The sequence below is a fragment of the Alligator mississippiensis genome, chromosome 6, assembly GCF_030867095.1.
Source record: "Alligator mississippiensis isolate rAllMis1 chromosome 6, rAllMis1, whole genome shotgun sequence".
Lineage (NCBI taxonomy): Eukaryota > Metazoa > Chordata > Crocodylia > Alligatoridae > Alligator > Alligator mississippiensis.
This window is the reverse complement of record NC_081829.1, coordinates 18,204,365-18,222,948: the sequence shown is the minus strand read 5'-3', so window position 1 is coordinate 18,222,948 and position 18,584 is coordinate 18,204,365. Positions and strand designations below refer to the sequence as shown.

Sequence of the window (18,584 nt, the reverse complement as noted above, 5' to 3'; positions counted from 1 at the left end):
AGCCACCTCCCCTTCCCCCCCACCTCACATCTACCCCACCCAGCTCTTAGGCATGTTACCCAAAGTGAGTGTGATCACAGTAAGACTCTACACAAGGGAAATCCCCTGAGGTATTGGCTCTTTTAAAAACAGGAGACTTTTGCACTGGAGAAAGAGAACATTAATCCTAGCAGAAGTCCCCTGGGCCTGTGTGCTGCCAGGTCCCTGTAGAGGCATACGTGTCTGGGGACACCCCCCTCTGCCTTCTGCAGCAGGGAGCTCATAGCCCTATTGCGACAAAGCAGCCTGTGCTTGGGGAAGTGACTGTGATGGCATTGCTCTAGCGTTTGCTGCAGGAGTCCCTCCTACATTCAATCTCTGATGCCAATGACAGGACAATCATAGGCTTGACTTTTCAAGCCCTGACCCTATGCTCAGCCCTACTCAGGGCAAATAAAGCTGGTCTTAGCACCAAAGAATTTATAGCCTGGAGGGAGATAGTTATCCAGGATTCACTTTGGGACTGGAGAAGCCACAATGTTGGTGGTGGTCCTGGGAATCTTCTCCCCTGCATGTTGCAATGAGACACTTCCCCCCCGTCCCCTGATTCATTTCCTGCTAGGCAGTCAAGAGCTGTCAGCTGAGGGTGACTTTTAGCCAAGTTCAACTGTGGCAGGACTGTAGTGCATGTGAAATGCTGTCCCTTACTGTCCCTGTTCTGCAGGCTTGCCTGACTGTCTCTGGCTGTTTGCTAACTGCAGGGGAGGATTGGCTGTCCTGCATGCAGTACTCATGGTCCTTCCTGACCCCATTCCTCCTGCCCCCACACCTTCTGTGCCAGACACTCACTCTGACTCAGCAAGCTTTTGTGACACAGATGCTGCTTGTGACAGGGCTGTTCCTTTGAAGCCAACAGAGCAGGCTGTCCTTTAAAGCATTAGTGGTCCATCCCTGATGCCAGTTCTACTTTGCTGGGCTGGTCGGAGTTGTGCGGACAGGGCTCTCATTCAGCATTCTCCCCAGGCATTGTCTCGCATCAGCTGTTGTCCTGCTGCTCTTGCAGTCTGTGCCCTCACTTCCTCTTTCAGAGCAGAAATCCTTGCCTCAGTCCTTCAGAAGGTTCACACAGCAGGCACATTCATTTTTGAGACACCCCGGTCTCCAGCTGCGTGAATTTACCTTGTGTAGTTGGTGCTTTCCAGGATAAAAGTGCCTTATGAAGAGGTGGGAGGACCCTTTCAGCCCATATTGCCCCAGTTCACTCGACATTGCTTTGCCAGTAACAGCTCCCACCTGACTCCATATGCCATTCTCCCTGCAGTTCACCTTCTTGGCCCTTGTGATTATTCCCTACTCATTGCATGGAGCTTTTCAGGCACTTCCTGTGCTTCTGGTCTCCCCTTTTTCTGTACATTTTCTAAATCTCATCCTGGTTTCTCTTGGCTTTTCATATATCTCAGCTCAGATCTGCAGCACTGGAAAAGGCCCCTTCCCCCTCCTTCTCTGTTGCAGATTCATTACAATCAGCTCCCCTCCTCAGCTAACTGGGTCTGCCTCCCCCTCATTCCCAGCCATACCTGGGTGATCTTCAGGAGCCTGCAGTGCCTTTGCAGTAGTTTTATTGTTCTCTTCCTGGAATTTCTTTGCATCTTGTAAAGATTTACCAGCAAATGTCTCCTTGAAGGAGAGCACTTTATACTCAAAAGCTCATCTAATAGTTCCCTCAAATATACAGCTGGTCCAATAAAATATATCACCAAACCAACCTTATTTCTTGCATATTTTTTGGACCAGCATAGCTAAATTAAGGAATGCTCCATTCCTTATTGTTCTTCAGTTTCTTATTCCCAAAGGGATTAGCCAGGACTGCAAAACTGAGATGCAGATCTACACTCTTTTTAGCAGCACTGAAGGTGGCCAGACCCTGATCCATCTCTGCATGCTCCTGACTCCCCAGGAAATGCTTTGCCTGCTGCAGCTGAATTTCATTTTCTGCCTGTGCAGTTTCCCAGAGGGTGGATGGGTATAGTCTCTTGTCTCATGTGAGGAATTGGTGTTGAGACCTGTATTTCTCTCACCACCAAATTATGGCCCTCATGGCTGGTCCTTCCTAGATAAACCTCTACAAATTCAACATGTCCTCCCATAGGCAGAGAGAGCTTTGATCTGCAGGATGTCAAGGGGGTCCAGGTCCTGGACAGGTCTCTCAGGTACATGCATGGCTGTGGAAGTGCTTTATTGCCAAGAAGCAGAATCTCTCACCCCAACCCTATTTCTGGTCAGAGATGGCTCCAGCTGCCTGAAGGGTCTCTGGGAATTTGCTGGTACTTTTGAGGACTAGAAGGACAATGGCCTCTTTGTCCATAGAGCTTTTCATCTCCACCTGCTTTGCGAACAGCAGCTCAAATCCTGAAACCCTTAAACAGACTTTACTCAGCTTAGCTGGTGGCATCCATTCAAGTTTTACTCAGGTACAAGGACTTGAAAGCATTTGGCTCTTTGTAATAGCTCTGCATAATGAATCACTTCTTTCTCCACTGAAATGCCAATCCCAGCACCCCCATCAGCCATGCTTCTCCAGGGTGTGGGCTAGAACTGGAGCAGATTGCATCCTGCTGGTGCTAGGGGGAAGTAATTACCCATTGCACAACTGATATTTGTACTGGTTGGAAAAGCCAGGGGATATTTTAATGTCCTTGTGGGTCTTCAGGAGATACCAGGGTCACCTTGTAGGGGCCTTGATTTACAACTGAATGAGGAGACTGAGTTCCTAGGCCTAGCCAAGCTTGGCACAGGAATTGGAGGCTGATATCATCAGGGGAGGTGTTGCTGCCCAGCATCAGAGTCCTGGGGGCCAGATTGCTTTGACCCCCAAGGAAGCCCACCCTGCATGAGACATCTGGGTGAGGAGGAACCTTTGCTTGCTGTTGTATTTCTGTGCTCAAACCATGTTGAATTTCTTTAGTGTCAGATTTTTGGCTGTGCATTGGAGTCCTACCTAGGGACCTGGAGTGCATAGCAATAGGCACCGTATACAAACTGAGCAGAATAGTAGGCCCTGCCTCAAAGTGCTCCATCCTTCCCATCTGCCCTATGATCCTACTGGTATCCAGCCTTCCTCTCACCAGGTGTTGCTGATTATAGAAAGAGGTGGTTAGCTGTGGTAGTCTGAAGTCAGGCAGAAGGCAGGGTAGGGATGCACCTTACAGACCAACTAAATCGTATGAGCACACTTTTGTGAGCCCAAGATCACTTCATCAGATGCCATCTTCTGAAGACGTAAGCTTGGGCTAACAAAAGCTTACGCATCTCTGATTTAGGTAGTTTGCGAGGTGCATCTCTACCCTGCCTTCTGTTATTGAGTAGCTTACTCTGTAGCCTGGCAGTGACACAACAGTGCCAAGGTGCTGTTATATTAACAATGCAGTGGCTCAAATACTTGCTTCAATGAGCATGTCAGTGTACACTCACAGGTGGATATTTTGAGTGGCCTGAGTACTGGCTCTGGAGTGCTTGGGGTTTGCAATAGTACAACCAGGGCAGTTACTGTGTCTTTTATGTTTGCACAGCATCTTGTATGGTAGGGGTCCAGTCCCAGTCCAAGCTGGGGCCTTTGGGTGCTACCAGCATATCAGTGTTTCTCACCCCTGCTGACATATTGGCACCCAAGCATGTGAGTGCTGACATTTGAAAATCTGGCCCAGACTTTTAAGAAGGAAATAAACCGACAGTAGTAAGACAAGCATAAGGGAATCAGCAGCTAGTGGTTTTCAGAGGACTTCCAAGGCAGTCTGCGACTCTCGCTGCCACCTGTGATGTGGGCTGTCAGCACAGCCTGCAGTGTGAGGAGGGGGAAGGGACTAGCCCACAGTCCTGGTGGGCTAGTGGCAGAGAAGCCAGGAGCCCAATGGTGCTCAGGGCCGCATACAGCCCTAGTGGGGACTTGTGCAGCACAGCCTGGAGAAAATGCCCATCATGTGGAGACTGCACATGGAGCAGTGGGGACAGTGAAGCGCCAAGAAGTGACATATAAGATGATGTATGGCCTCCAACCAGCCTGGGGTGCATGATTCCCCCTCCTGCCCCCTAGGTCTCCAGTGTCTCTCTGCCTGCCACATGTAGCAGTGAGAGGGATGTTATGCTCTGCAGGACCACTTCTAAGCAGAAAGCGATACCACCCCCATCCCCACCCCCAATTCTCCTACAGGCCTCTTCCCAGAGGGATTGTGTGGTGGTTTCACATGCTCCATTCACTAAAGATTTTGTTGGCTACTAATGCTCTGGCTCCTACCACCCCCTTCCCCCCACAATGCTGAGAATGCCTGAAGCCAAGGGGGCGTTATGGAGATCAACTCCCCATGCCTGGCTTGGGACTCCTGCCGGGTCCCATGGTGCTGTGCTGCTGCTGCTGCAACAACAGGTTCCTCCCCCTACCGGCCAGCAGGGGGTGCTGCGATGCACTCTGCTCCCTGCGGCTCCCAGTGCTGGTCTGTCAGGGCCTTTTGGTTCCGCATCCCACCACTCCCCTGTTTTCGCTAGGTGAGTTTGGCCCGTATCTGCCATGCCTATCCCAGTCCTTCCAACTACCCAGGTCCCCTTGCACTGCTTGCTGCCTCTTTAGGTTCCCTGCAGCAAGGCTGACGGGTATTGTGCACTCTGCAACTGGCCACAGCCCTGTCTTGTTCAGACAGCAGCATGTTCCTCCTCCCTCATCCCCTGTTCCAGTCCCAGAGACGCCCACCCCACACAGTCTCCCAGCCCTGGCCAAGAGCAATACATCCAGTTCTTCCAGCCACACCTCTTCCCCCACTGGTGCCAGCAGAAGAAGGAGCAGTTACCCTGGTGCCATGCCTGCTCTCAGCTCAACTGCTTGCCCCTCTCTTCATAGCGTTCACCCACTGACCACTGTTCTCTTGTCTCCCCAGGCACTGTACGGCTCCATCAAGAATGAGAAGTTGCAGTGGGCCATGTGAGTATTACCCCTGGCTTGTCAGGATCCTGCCCTCTATGGCTCAGCTCATCAGTGCAGGAGATCCCACTCCTCCTTGCTTTGTCTGTGGGATTTGCTTCACCTGTTCCCCTCCTTCTGGACAGGAAGGCAGCAGGTGTGACCCACAAAAGAGATCATACCCTTAGCTCAGGGAGGGAGAGGGGGCGATTGCTGCTGACTTCCCTGGGCTTGGGTTGGGCCCTGTGTCATGTGGTGTGTCATGTGGTGCCTGGGCTGGGGTTGGGCACTGTGCTAGGTGCTGGGAATGGGCAAGGAGCCTACCAGGGAATAGGCCTGAAGTAATAAGGGGTCCAGTAGAGAGACCCTGGCAACAAAGCACAAGTGAAACCAGGCTGGGACTGCCCATGGAAGGGACACAGTTTTCAGTCCAGCTGCAGCTACCAGGGTTAACAGCCCCACACAAAGCTATACAGCAGGGGTCAGCAACCCCTGGCATATGTGCTGAGCATGACACGCAAGGCCATTTTGCTTGGCACACCACTGCCAGCCCGGGCTCTAAGCAGCTGCTGCCAGCCACCTAGCCCAGGTTGCTCCCAGCAGGCAACTGGGAGGCAACAAACAGCTGCTCTGGGCTCCGGCATGTCGTCACTCCAGCACCTTCCAAGGTAAACATTGTAGTTTTTTCCGCACTCCAGCCAAAAAACGTTGCCTACCCCGACTATACAGCAAAGGGAAAACTACTTGTGTGTGAGCAGAGCTCCGTTAAAGTTTGGGTGACCATCTCCGAGCCTGTGAGACCTGTGAAGGCCAGAAAAGGGAAGCAACGCCCAGCAGGATCTATGCAAGTTTCCATGGCAGAATAGGGATTTCTTCAGGGGAGCTGGGGCCTAGAAAAGGGTGGGGAACAATCAAGCCTTCCAATTTTTTTTTCTTTAAATTTCCTGTCTTGGGCCAAATGAGCCAAAGCAGTTCCAAATTTCAACTGAGCAGAATTCAATTGTTCAAGTCTGTGTGGTGCTTCCACTGGCAAGTATCCTCCCTCCCAGACTCTTCGGTCTAGGGCTTCAGATGCCTCCAAATCCATGGCAGAATTGTACAAGCCCCAAGCCTAGAGGCCTTGGGGTTCCTATGCCCCCTAGTCTCACTTGCCTCTGGCCAAAAGGCCAAGGGATCAAGCTGGAGGGAAAGCCCAAGAGCAATCCCCCATCACCATCCATTGTGTAGCCAAGATCCTCGCAGGCAGGATCTGCATGGCTTAGCTGGGAATGGGGAGATGATCCTGCCTTGGCGAGGCCCGTGCAGTGTCACTGGGGATTGAGGATGATGATGACACTAGGCCTGGTGGAATCTGTGCAGACCTGGGCATGTTTCTGGGGATAGTTAACATTGACTGCAGGGTGATTCGTGGGTTGACTGGCCCAGGCTGACGTAGACATGGAGGGATGTGCACAGGCACAATCAGGGAAAGGGGAATGGGGCTGTTAAAGCCTGTGTGGGTGTGCATCCCTGGTTGGGGGAGCAGGCAGTGTGCACAGAGCACAGCTGTCAGTGCAGCCCTAGGTGGTGGGAAGGGACAAACACAGCAGAGCAGTCCAAAGCAGTGCAGCATGGAAAGGCTGAGGCTGTTTTAGGGTGCATGCAGGCATCCCTTCACAGCATGGAGGTGACAACCCCCTAATGTGCTGAGCAGATGCACCCACTACAGTGTGTTCAGTTCTGGGCCCTGGTTGCCATGAGGAGGTTCAGGGGGAGCAGCAGAAATGGCTGTGGGTGGAAAGCAAGGCCTAGAGAGATGTGTGCTTGTATGGCTGGCTCAGCACAGATTAAGGGGGCAGCATGCTAATTGTCTACAGCTGTTAGGAGAGGTGAAGCACAGGGAGTGGGAGATCTTCTGGAATCTAGAGCACAGAAGTGCGGGTGGCGGGAGGAGGGGGGGCGGTTTTGGCAAGCATCAGCCTCCACCATCCTGTCACATGGCACTTCTCGCACTGAGTGGGCCATAGTCCTAGGAGCAAGGGAAGGTCTGGGTTGGCGCCCCTGCTCCGTTTTGGCTCCATAGGCAAGGGAAGCAATTTGTTCTGTCAGGAAAATGGAGCATCTTCCCTCCCTTAGCCTCCCAGTTTGGGTGGGGAGATCTGACAGACACCACCTCCCCCCATCAGCCGTGAGGGGGCTGCTGCCTCCAGGAGAACTCACCAGCCTAGTGCTTGCCCACCCCAGGGGGTACCCATCCCTTCATGTTGGCAAGATCTGCTGTGAATGCTGGTATGGGGATGTCTGAGCCAGGTGCCAGTGTCCTCCCCAGCTTGGCTTGGCCTTGCCCCACCTCTGTGGCTTCGGACCAGCCTCTGAGCTCATGCCTGGCTGAGGCAGCAGCTGCCAGGAATGGGGCCACATCCTGTACTGGGCAAGGTGGGAGCACCTCATGAACAGTGCTGTGCAGGAGGGTGGGACTGTTGATTTGGGGAGGGTTTTGCCCACCTGAGGTGGCAAGGTGGGAAGCCAGGCTCACTAGGGGAGCTGGCATTCACCCGTAGGACCTGAGTGGACTTAGTGCAGGGCCCAAATGCCCTGGCATCCCTGCCCCTCACCCTACAGCTGCCACCCCCTAACCAGCAGCAGCCTTGTTGCTGGGATTAATCAGCCTACCACGTAATCCCAGCTCTGAGCCAATGGGGCCAGGGTTGCTGTCATGGAGACGCTGGTGGCTGCTGAGGGGTTTAATTAGCAGCTGTGCAGTTGCAAGAAAGCAGGCAGGCAGCGGCTCTAGGCTCCCACCTCTGTGCTGGGGAGCAGCATTTCCTGAGCAGAGCCCAGGACACAGTAGGGGGCATGATTCATGGGCTCAGAGCATATCAGCAAGGGCCCACCCTCCCTTCCTCCAGCCATCTGCCCCCGCCTGTATGCGTGCTCCCTCCTGTCAGTGCCTGTAGCACCCAGGACCAGCTTGTGCCAACCCTCAGCCCTTCCCCAGGCCTGTGTCAGGTTTTTGAGCCAGCACCCATTCTTGCAGGTGCCCATTCCCAGTGATGGGAACCAAGCCCTCTATGGGCCATAACTCTGCTCTTCTCCCTCAAAAGGAGCCAGGGCTAGGCTTGAGTTTTCCCCTCCTTGATCGTCCAAGAGGAGGGTGGGCCTGTGGGGCTGAGATAGCCCCTGCAGTGCCAGGCTCTGAGGCACTGGCTTTCTCCTAGGCTGCAGAGGTGAACCTTTCCCATAAGGGATATGGGGGGGGTCCCTGCTCTGAGCAGCTTTTGGAGCCTTGCTATGTATTCAAAGAGAGCTCCTAACCAAGGAGAACAGTGGTGCGACAGCTGGCAGCCTGGCAGAGCTGGGAAGGAGCGCAGAGGGCTCGTGGGCGTGGTGAATGGACTCACCCTTACTGCATCCACCTGCCTCTGAGTTGGGATTCCAGTCCGAGAGGGCCAGGTGGTTCAGAGTGGGTTGGGAGCTGGTATTGCCTGGCTCTGGTGATGCTAAGCCTTGCAATGTGTATTCTGCAGAGACGAGGAGGAGCTGAGGAAGTCCCTCTCAGAGCTGGCCGATCCTAACCCCAAATCCATCAAGCGCATCAGCAGCTGCAGTAACCCCTTCCTAGACTTCTCACAAGACCCCAGCATCGCCACCTACAAGCATGGCCTGCTGGTGCGCAAGATGCATGCTGATCCTGACTGCAAGAAAAGTAGGTGCCCGGTGGTTCTGGAGCTGGGGGTGGTTTCAATGGATCACAGGCAGAGCTCACTCTTACCGAGGGCAGCGGGAGAACTCCTTCAAGTTAGGACAGCCAGGAATCCCAGTGAGTCACTGGTGGGCTCTGGCTTGCTTGCCACATGCCCAGGCCATGTTGGCACCAAGTTCTTCAGCCACATGGGAAGTGAACTCCCAGCAGAATCAGGTCTGGCTCAGCACTGTCATGCTTAGTGCCAGGCAAGGGCTCCCTGCACTCTTTTGACCCCTTGGAAACAAAGCCCTGCTTGGTAGCTTGGTCATTCTCTTTCCCTGTCCTGCCCTTCCATCGCAGCTGAGCGTGCGCCTGATATCCACAGACACTACAGCATCCAGCGCTACCATGGGCTTGAGAGCTCTCAGGGCTGCCATTGGGTGGGAGCAGTGTGCTTCCAGCTGGAGGTGATGCTTCGTACCATGCAGCATGGCAGCTGGGCCTTGGTTGCAGGAGGCAGGCTGGGGAAGGGAACAGGAACAGCAGGAGTATGGGACCAGGCCAAGGCTGCGCGGGGATTTATTACATGGCTCCGGCTCAGGCCTGGGGGATGGGGCCAGTGGTGTGGCGCTGTCTGTGGTGCTGAATGGACCCATTCCCCTGGAGACGAGGAGGAGGCCAGCTGCAGGCTCAGTGCTGAGCAGGCCGCCCTGCCATTGAACTGTTAGTGAAATCTATCCAGGGCAGAGCCGGCCATGAAGGCACCCAACACTGCAGAGCTGGAGCTGGCCTGAGAGCTCCAATTGGCTGGCTGTTGCAGAGCACCCCTCTGTCCACCACAAAAGCCTCATTAAGCCCCAGCTGTTTAATGCCTCCTTGATCTGATTAGATAGTGCCTGTATTCTCTGTGGCTGCCACAGTGCACAGTTAACCTGACAGGGAGCGTGGCCTTTACCTGCCTCCTCTTAAGTGGCGAGCATAGCCTCTGCACACAGCAAGAAGCACACCAGCCTATGCCGGGGTGGCCTGGCAGGGGTGGCATGCAGCAGCCCTCCCCCACAGCAGTGCCATCTGCTGACCCAGAGAGGGCATGGCTCAGGTGTGCCACTCCAGCGTGGTTTCTTCTGGAGCAGTGCCCATCCCCAATCCAAGATGAGGGCGATGGCAGTACTTGCTGGTCTGCTTGATGTTGACTGTCTTGTGTTTTGCTTTTCCTTGCCAGCACCCAGGGGGAAGAGAGGATGGAAGACATTCCATGCCATCCTGAAGGGAATGATCCTCTACTTGCAGAAGGTACAGAGCAACTCACCTCCTGGGCAGCGGGGGGCAGCTGGAATGGCAACAAGACATCCCCAGCCCCCAGGGGTTAGGCACCCCCTGTTCATTGCTGTTTTGCTGGTACATGGGGCCTTACTGCAATGAGGGAAGGGCCAGACAGAGGGTGTTGCATCCCCAAGGTGTGCCACCCTTGCCAAGGTCTATTATCCCATAGCAGGACAAGCCATGGCCAGGGAATCCACCTTTTCTCCAACAGTCATCATTAGACTGCATGTCAAAGGCAGCAAGTTTCAGCAGGGTCCTGGGAGAGCAGCAAATCTTCAGCTTCCCCACTGCCCTTGTTCCACGGAGCGTGGTCTCTGCTGATGGCTAATCCATGATCAGTCACTGTTGCTGATGGAAGCAGTGGCCACACATGCAGTGTGGTGCAGCGCCCCCTGGTGGACAAAGCCACGAGAAGTGCCAACCTACGCATCTTGCATCCTATAGGGAGCACATCAAGCCTGTTTGTCTCAAGTGTGAGCTCCTGGAGCAGGTGGTCATTTCTGGTGAGGCCTAGCCTCCTTGGAGCAGTCTAGCCTGGCATGGGCAGCAGTGGGAGGCTGTAGTGCCTGCATTCCAAGGTTCTGCCATTGTGCCCCACTAGAGCTGAACGAAAGCCCCTTTGGGGTTGTGGGGCAGGGCTCATGTGAAATGGTGGCCTTGCCTTTCAGGAGGAGTATAAGCCTGGGAAGCCCCTGGCAGAGGAGGAGCTGAAGAATGCCATCAGTATCCACCATTCGCTAGCCACACGGGCATCTGACTATAGCAAGAGACCCAACGTCTTCTACCTCAGGACAGCTGACTGGAGGGTCTTTCTCTTCCAGGCACAGTGAGTAGCCACAGCAGCAGCAACACAGGCTGCATTCGGCAGAACTCTCTGCACTGGTAACACATAGCAGCCCTAGTTGCCTGAATCAGACTGCACTATAGGGGTTGCCTAGCACAGCCATCACATGGGGCAACAGTTGCCATCCCTGCAGCTGGGGAAGGATCCAGGCACTAGAATGGCTCTCCCATGGCCACAATCCTGTGCTATGGTCTAGGTAAAAAGGGAGGGGTGGGGGATTGTCCAGCTTCTCCCAGCCGTGTGCTCAGCAAGAAACAGCTGACAGCCTGCCCTGTCACCAGCTCCCACCCTTTACCTGTGGAGGGAAGTGCTCCCTTTGTATAGTCCTGCTTGGCTTAGGGAGCTGATGCTCTTGTGAGGCAGAGCACAAGCTAAATCCTGGCTGGGACTAGAAGGGTGGACATATGGTACCTTTAGTCCTGAGTAATATGACTTTACTCTGGGGTTAAAAGCAGAGCAGATGCACAGCACAGGCCTGCACCAATGCCAGTCACTCCAGTACAGCAACTCAGAAGATGAGGAGTGGAAATTACACCATGTTCCAGTTTCATAGTTGGTAGGGTCGGAAGGGACCTGAGCAGATCATCAAGTCCAAGCCCCTGCCCTGGGCAGGAAAGAGTGCTGGGGTCAAATGACCCCGGCAAAGTGTCTATCTAGCCTCCTTTTGAAGACCCCCCAGGGCAGGAGTGAGCACCATTTCCCTTGGAAGTTGGTTCCAGATCCTAGCTGCCCTGACTGTGAAGTAGCGCCTCCTGATATCTAGCCTGAACCTACTCTCCATCAACTTATGGCCGTTATTCCTTGTTACTCCCAATAGTGCTTGAGGGAACAGGGACTCTCCCATTGCCTGATGGTCTCCCTTGGCCAGTTAATAGATGGCTACCAGATCCCCTCTCAGCCTTCTCTTGTGGAGGCCGAACAGGTTCAGGTCTCGTAGCCTCTCCTCATAGGCCCTGCCCTGCTGCCCCCTGACCATGTGAGTAGCCCTCCTTTGGACACACTTGATGTTGTCCACATCCCTCCTGAAGTGCGGTGCCCAGAACTGGACGCAGTACTCCAACTGCAGCCTGACCAGTGTCATATAGAGGGGGAGGATCACCTCCCTGGACCTGCTCGTGATGCATCTGTGGATGCATGTCAAGGTGCGGTTAGCCTTCCTGACCGCTTCCCCACATTGGCGGCCCATGTTCATCTTGGAGTCTATAATGATTCCAAGATCCTTTTCTGCCTCTGTGTGCTGACAAGAAGGGAGTTCCCCAGCCTGTGTGTATGCTGCTGGTTTTTCCTCCCCAGGTGCAGTACCTTGCGCTTGTCAATATTGAATCCCATCTTATTCTCATCCGGCCACCCCTGTAACCTGTCCAATTGCAGCCCGTCCCTCCCTTCTAGCATGCCCACTTCTCCCCACATCTTAGTGTCATCTGTGAATTTGAACAAGGTGCTTTTCACCCCCTCATCCAAGTCGCTGATAAAGATGTTGAACAGTGAGGGCCTGAGGACCGAGTCCTGGGGAACCCCACTGCCCACATCCCTCCAGGTCGAAAATGACCCATCCACCACCACTCTCTGGGTGCAGCCCTCCAGCCAGTTGGTGACCCATCTGACTGTGTAGTCATCAACACCACAGTCGCCTAATTTTTTAACGAGAATGGGGTGAGAGACGGTGTCGAAGGCCTTCCTAAAGTTCAGAAACACTACATCCACCGCGACACCTGTGTCTAAGGATTTTGTGACCTGGTCGTAGAAGGCCACCAGGTTGGTCTGACAGGACCTGCCTCTAATGAACCCATGTTGGTTGCCCCTAAGCATACACTCCCCTGCTTGCCCCTCGCAGATGTGCACCTGGATAATTTTCTCAAAGAGTTTCCCCAGGACCGAGGTAAGACTAACAGGCCTATAATTTCCTGAGTCGTCCTTCCTCCCTTTCTTGAAAATGAGGACCATATTGGCCCTTTTCCAGTCCTCTGGCACCACACCAGAGCACCACGAGTGCTCGTAAAGCTGTGCCAGGGGTCCCGCAATGACCTCTGCTAATTCCCTCAGCACTCTGGGGTGGAGATCGTCAGGAGCTGCTGATTTGAACACATCAAGTCCCACCAGAAGTTCCCTGACTAGGTTCTCTCTGACCCTGGGCCTGGCTGTGTCTCCCCTGGGACCATCGGGGACCCCGGTGGGCTGGATGACCTGGTCCCTGCTCAGAAAAATTGAGGCAGAGAAATTGTTAAATAGGTTAGCTTTGTTGTCTGGTGAGACCACCAGATTTCCAAGCATGTCCTGCAGAAGCCCCACGTTACCTGGTACCTTCTTTTTGCCCCCTATGTATTTAAAAAAGGACTTCTTGTTAACCTTCATCTGGGTTGCCAGTCCCAGTTCCATCTCTGCCTTGGCCTTCCTGATCGCCCCCCTGCAGCCACGAGCAACCGAGGTATAGTCCCCCCTGGTGATGGCTCCTCCCTTCCATTGGGTGTACGCCTTCTTCTTAGCTTTGAGACGTTCCTGGATGCTTTTGGTGAGCCATGGGGGCTTTTGAGCACTCTTGCCCCCTTTGATCCGTGTTGGGATTGCCACCCTTTGGACTTGGAGGATCGTCTCCTTCAGGAACGACCACTCTTCTTGGACTCCCAACTCCCCTCCCCCTTGGGACCTCAATGCCTCCCCCACTAGTCTCCTTAACTCAATGAAATCTGCCCTCCTGAAGTCCAGGGCTGCTGCCTTGCTGCAGGCCTTTGCCACTCTACACTGGATGGTGAATTCCAGCAGGCGATGATCGCTATCGCCCAGGTGGTCAAGCACCCACAGTCCCCTCACCAGGTCGTCCCTTGTGGCCAGGACCAGGTCCAACAAGGCATTTTCCCTGGTGGGGCTGTGCACCTCTTGGGTTAGATGGAGGTCCTGTAACACGGCTAGGAACCTACATGAGCGGTCAGACCCAGCTGACTGCTCTTCCCAGCAGATGTCCAGACAGTTTAGGTCACCCGTGATGACCACGTCCTTTAACTGCCTCCATGAGCTGACCTGAGAATTCCCGGTCTAGCTCTTCTCCCTGGTTGGGTGGTCTGTAGTAGACCCCCACTGTTAAGTCCCTTTCCCCTGACCCCCTTGTATTCTGGCAGTTGTGTGGCTGCAGCTCCAGTCAGGTTCCTCCGGGGGTAGGTTGGTTATGAACTCACTTGCCACCTCATGGAACTGACTGTAATGACACCTGGGGTAGACGGCTATCTCCACAGACCTGGTTGTGTCTGTGCTAGACGCTGGCGTACCTCTACTATAAAGTACTTACTTTGGTGTGGGCATGTCCTGTATCCAGACCTTGGGCATGCCATTTGCTGTTGCTGTGGAGAGGGGAGGAATGCCAACCTGGATGGAGCGCTGGTTTCTTTCTAGAGTCACTCCACCTGGCACCTCCAGCCATGGCCCATGCACATGGGGCAATGGTTAGCGCCATCCAAGGTGGGAGGATGCCGCTGCTTGCGGCCCCTCTCAGCGCTTCAACATTTTTCTACAGGAACCCGGAACAGATGCATTCCTGGATCACACGCATCAACGTGGTGGCAGCCATGTTCTCAGCACCCCCATTTCCGGCAGCTATTGGGTCCCAGAAGAAGTTCAGCCGGCCACTGCTGCCCAGCTCCTGCACCAGGCTCTCCCAGGTAGAACTTCAGGCACTTGTTTCACTGTGCTTGGTGGCAGGGGAGGGAGCCCAAGGCTTGTGGTTGGCACTGCCAGATGTTATAAGATACTGATGGGCTTGTACTAATGCTGCAGTGACCTGAGATACCTTGGAGGGGAGCCAGCAGCACAGCAGTGGTGAAACTCAGCACTACTGAATGCAGAGGAGGAAGTGCCTAAACAAGAGGCCTTACAGTCCTGAATGCCACTAGGGGCTGGAAAGCTAACACACTGCCCCAGAGAGAGGGCTCTGGAGTAAGACAGGGACAAATTCAGATAGAACATGAGTACTAAGCTATGGAGCATGGCTGCCAGGATGCCCTGGGTAGCACTGGTCCCACTCCTTATGGCCCTTTGAACAGGGAGTCTGTTCAAGGACTGGTTTGCCATAGGAGGGGGCTCTGTAGGATCCTGTGCAGCATGGAGAAGTGGGAGTGTGAGGGTGCTTCTCCCTGTCACACACAACCCAAGGGATGGTCATGGTGGTAAATAGGGGAACTTGCAGACAGACTGAAGGACATGAAATCGCCCATCTTCAGTGCAGGAACTGATCCACTGGGAGTCAGGGGGAACCTCCCCTGAGGCAGGTTACACTGTATGGGTTCTGGCATTAGATGCCACAGGCAGGATCCCACACCTCAGCCCTGAGCCTGCATGGCAAGCACAAGGGGTGTAGCTGGGTTGCAGGTTTAAAGGGCCCAGCAGCAGCTCCAGGCACTGGGTGGGAGAGGCAGCAGAGGGGTGGAGAGATGGACCCTGGCCTTGGGAGTGGCTGAGGCACTGCCCTGGAAAGCATAGTGCATGCTGGGCTAGCACTGGGCATAGCTAGCTGACTTGGGTGAGCATGGGAGGGTAGCACTAATGGAGCACTGCCCTTCCCCAGGAGGAGCAGGTAAAGAACCACGAGGCCAAGTTCAAGGCGATGTCCGCAGAGCTGGTGGAACATCGCTCCTCACTGCCCGAGAAGAAGGTAAAGGGCAAGGAGTACGAGGAGCTGAAGCAGCGGGAGGAATACTTGGAGTTTGAGGTGAGCCCTGTCCATCCAGCCCCTGCCTGCACTGCTACTGCTCTGGGCCTCTCCCTGAGCTGCCCTCTGCACCCAGTGCTGGTGAGTTACCAGCCAGTAGAAAGTAGGAGTAGAAAACATGGGAAATAGCTCCATAACCAGGCTGATTACCCCATGCTGTTGGAGAAATGCCTTCAGAGCCCCTGAGGGAGCTCTACCACACCAGGGGAGGTTCCTGCTGGCTGCAGCACCCCTGACATGCAGTGATTGCTCCTTGCCATAACAGCTGTCTAGTGCATGAGCTCTGCAGGGCAGAGCTGGGGGCCTTCCTCCTTCTCCCAGTGCAATAGCCTAATTGACAGCAGGGTGCTAAAAGCTGGGGGGGTGGGGCAGGGAGGACCCCAGGCAGGGGTGTCTGGGCCTGGGACCTCCCAGTGGAATTGATCTGGTTCCTCCCAGCACTTAACAGGCCTTGCAATAGGGTGAGCCACTGAGTGAGATGAACAGACACTTAATACAGGGCTGAGCTACAGTCTTCTTCCTAGCTGGTGCTGCCAGCCAGCACAGATTGGAGTCCCCAGTGCTCTGGCTGTCAATCTCCCCCAAGAGGGCAGTGCTTAACACCATAACTCAGGCCCTGCAGCACTATAGTCCCTGGCCAGGCTGCACCCAGCAGCCTCCAGGTTCTGCTTCAGGGGACTGGTAGGAACAGTTTGCAACCTGTGCAGCAGGGCTGGGCATGCCACTGCCTCTTGTGTCCAGCAAATTAGATGTCTCATTTTGTGTCCCTGCAGAAATCGCGCTATGGCACCTATGCCATGCTGCTGCGTGCCAAGCTGAAAGCTGGCTCTGATGACCTGGCAGCCTTTGAGTCCACACTGTTTGACACAGCAGTGGGTGAGGAGGACAACCTCAAGAAATCCCGCTCCAGCCCCTCACTCCATGTGGAGCCAGCCAGCATGGGCCCCAAGGTGAAACGCAACATCTCGGAGCGTGGCGGCACCCGTCAGTCCACCAACCATCCGCAGAAATCGTAGGGGCAAGGGCAGCAAGCTGCACATTCCTGTTCCAGCCCTACATGCTGGGAGGCCATGCCCACACCAGCCCAAACCTGCATGACTTCATCCTTGGCGGGCACAAGCCATGGGGGCTGATTGCGCTCACCCTGCCACCAGCACCAGTGGAAGGAGCCCCAACATATCAGCATGGAAACAGTTCCCTCCACTGAGGCTCATGGGAAACATCGATGCAGTGCAGTAGCAGCAGGGGAACCATCTCCATACCTGCAGACTTCCTAGCAAGACCTACCCCCTTCTCCTGGACCTGGGTGCGGGTTCCCTGAGAGCAGTGATGGGGCTAGATTATACGGTGGCTGCCCTACGCTAGGCAGGCCCCGTGAGCTGCCCACCAGACTCTAGGGCAGACGGGATTGTGGGTAGAGACCCCAATGGGGGCCAGTTAATGCATCACTGCTGCAGCCCTGGTCATGCCAGCTGGAAGCTGCTTTTTTGTTTCCTGCCAGCTGGGCCAGCCAGGCCATCCACATCCTGGCCATGGCCCCTTGCTCCTCCACCCTGCCCATTTCTTACTGTTTTGAATGGTTTTTGTGATACAGTTTTGCACTTTTTAGTACCTGAATGAGCTGAACTACGTGAAGTTTTTTGGGGGTGATTTTGATGATTTTTTTGGGAACTGTGAAAAAGAATTATTTCTTAGAAGCATTGCATTTTTTGGACAGTTTTTAATCAGGGCCCTGGGCTGAGGCCCCAGTCCTGCCCACAGAAGCCCTGGCACTCATCTGTTTTCTATGTCACATACAAGGGGCAGCTCGTTTGGTGCAGACTCCTCCCTGCTCCTGCACTAGATGCCATCTTGCAGCCTCACACGAGCCTGTGGTCTGAGCAGCAGCCACATAGCAAGGGGAGCTTGCTTTCAGCCAAATGACAAAGCCATAACAAAGGGGCCTGGCTGCAGCCCATTGAGGGGCTAGCTCCATTCACCCTTTAGAACACAGATGCAGAGGTGCAGGCAGCTTCAACTGCTGTCTAGAGCCTCAGCAGCAGTGGTTGAGAGGGCAGGTGATGGGCTGGTGCACATGAGGTACCTGGTCTTTTCCTGGTAAGTGGGGAGGTTGTGAATGGGGTTAATTCCCAGCCACTGGTTAGGCTGGAGCAACTAACAAGGAGGGGAAACGCACAGCTGCAGGTGCTGTCTTCCCCCTCTGTATAGCTTCCTCCTTCCTTGATCTTCCCCATTCTGAAAGGGCTCTGAGGCAGCAGTCAGGTCCTGGCAGCTGGATCCAGCCCCTGCCTCCTTGGGTCCTGGCACAAGTATTCAGAGGAATGTGTATTGTAACCTGGGGCAGGAGTTGCACATACCTGACACCAGGCTTGGCCTAGGTCCTCTCTCTTCTCCCAATGTAATAGGACTGCTGAATGGGCTGAAGCCAAGGCCCCCCTCTCCACCCAGTGCTGCCCTGGCACTTAGTGCAAGGGGTCTACTTGCAGCACAACACCACCCAGCACTTGTGGCTGGGCAGCAGACCCAGCATGAAAGGCAGTAGGGCTTGGAGTAGAAGGGGCAGCATGCCCACAGGTTGATGCAGGCAGCCTTCCACACAGCTGCCACCCCTTCCCACCCCCCCTGCAGGAGGGCTGGGCTGGGCTGGGAGGGAAGGGGGAGAGTGGTGTGCTGCTTTTGGCCATAGGGACCTTGCTGGCTCCAGTACTGACTCTGTGAATGTGTCAAACTTTTTATTCTGCACTCTTTTGAGTCTACTGCAAAAAAAAATCCATCCTTGAGCAAATGGCTCTGGGTGAAACCTTTGTACAGCTTCTTCCATCAGGTACTGAAGTAAAACCTGCTCTCAAGATCTTGCCACAGGTGTGATTTTTCCACTGTCCTCTGCTCCCAGAGGGGTGGAGACACAGGCTGAGACAGCAGCTAGTCTTAGGGGCTGCGACTGGCAGCACTTTGAACTGAACAAAGCCTCAGTTACCCTGGCAGCAGGCCAGAGCAATCTGGTGTGGGTTACCCAGTATGCTGTGGGCAGAGTCCAGGTGTAGTGCTCTGTGCTGGGAGGAGAAGAGCACCAGGAGAATGGCGAGTGTTCAGCCTGCAGGGCCAGATCACGGTGGGAGTCGGGGCCTGT

General features: G+C 54.6%; 1 protein-coding gene across 6 annotated transcripts in view; it reads left to right on the top strand.

Moving 5' to 3' along the window:
- Window positions 1-18,305, top strand: part of PSD (pleckstrin and Sec7 domain containing) — an 84,952-nt gene extending 66,647 nt beyond the window's left edge. For all 6 annotated transcript variants that reach the window (XM_059729678.1, XM_059729679.1, XM_059729680.1 and 3 more), the window contains 7 exons: window positions 4,905-4,948; window positions 8,434-8,612; window positions 9,814-9,884; window positions 10,583-10,740; window positions 14,264-14,408; window positions 15,311-15,454; window positions 16,228-18,305. In XM_059729678.1, coding sequence (XP_059585661.1) covers window positions 4,905-4,948; window positions 8,434-8,612; window positions 9,814-9,884; window positions 10,583-10,740; window positions 14,264-14,408; window positions 15,311-15,454; window positions 16,228-16,470 — 984 coding nt within the window. In that variant the 3' untranslated portion in view covers window positions 16,471-18,305. The remainder of the gene's footprint in view (window positions 1-4,904; window positions 4,949-8,433; window positions 8,613-9,813; window positions 9,885-10,582; window positions 10,741-14,263; window positions 14,409-15,310; window positions 15,455-16,227) is intronic.
- Window positions 18,306-18,584: the final 279 nt, after the last annotated feature.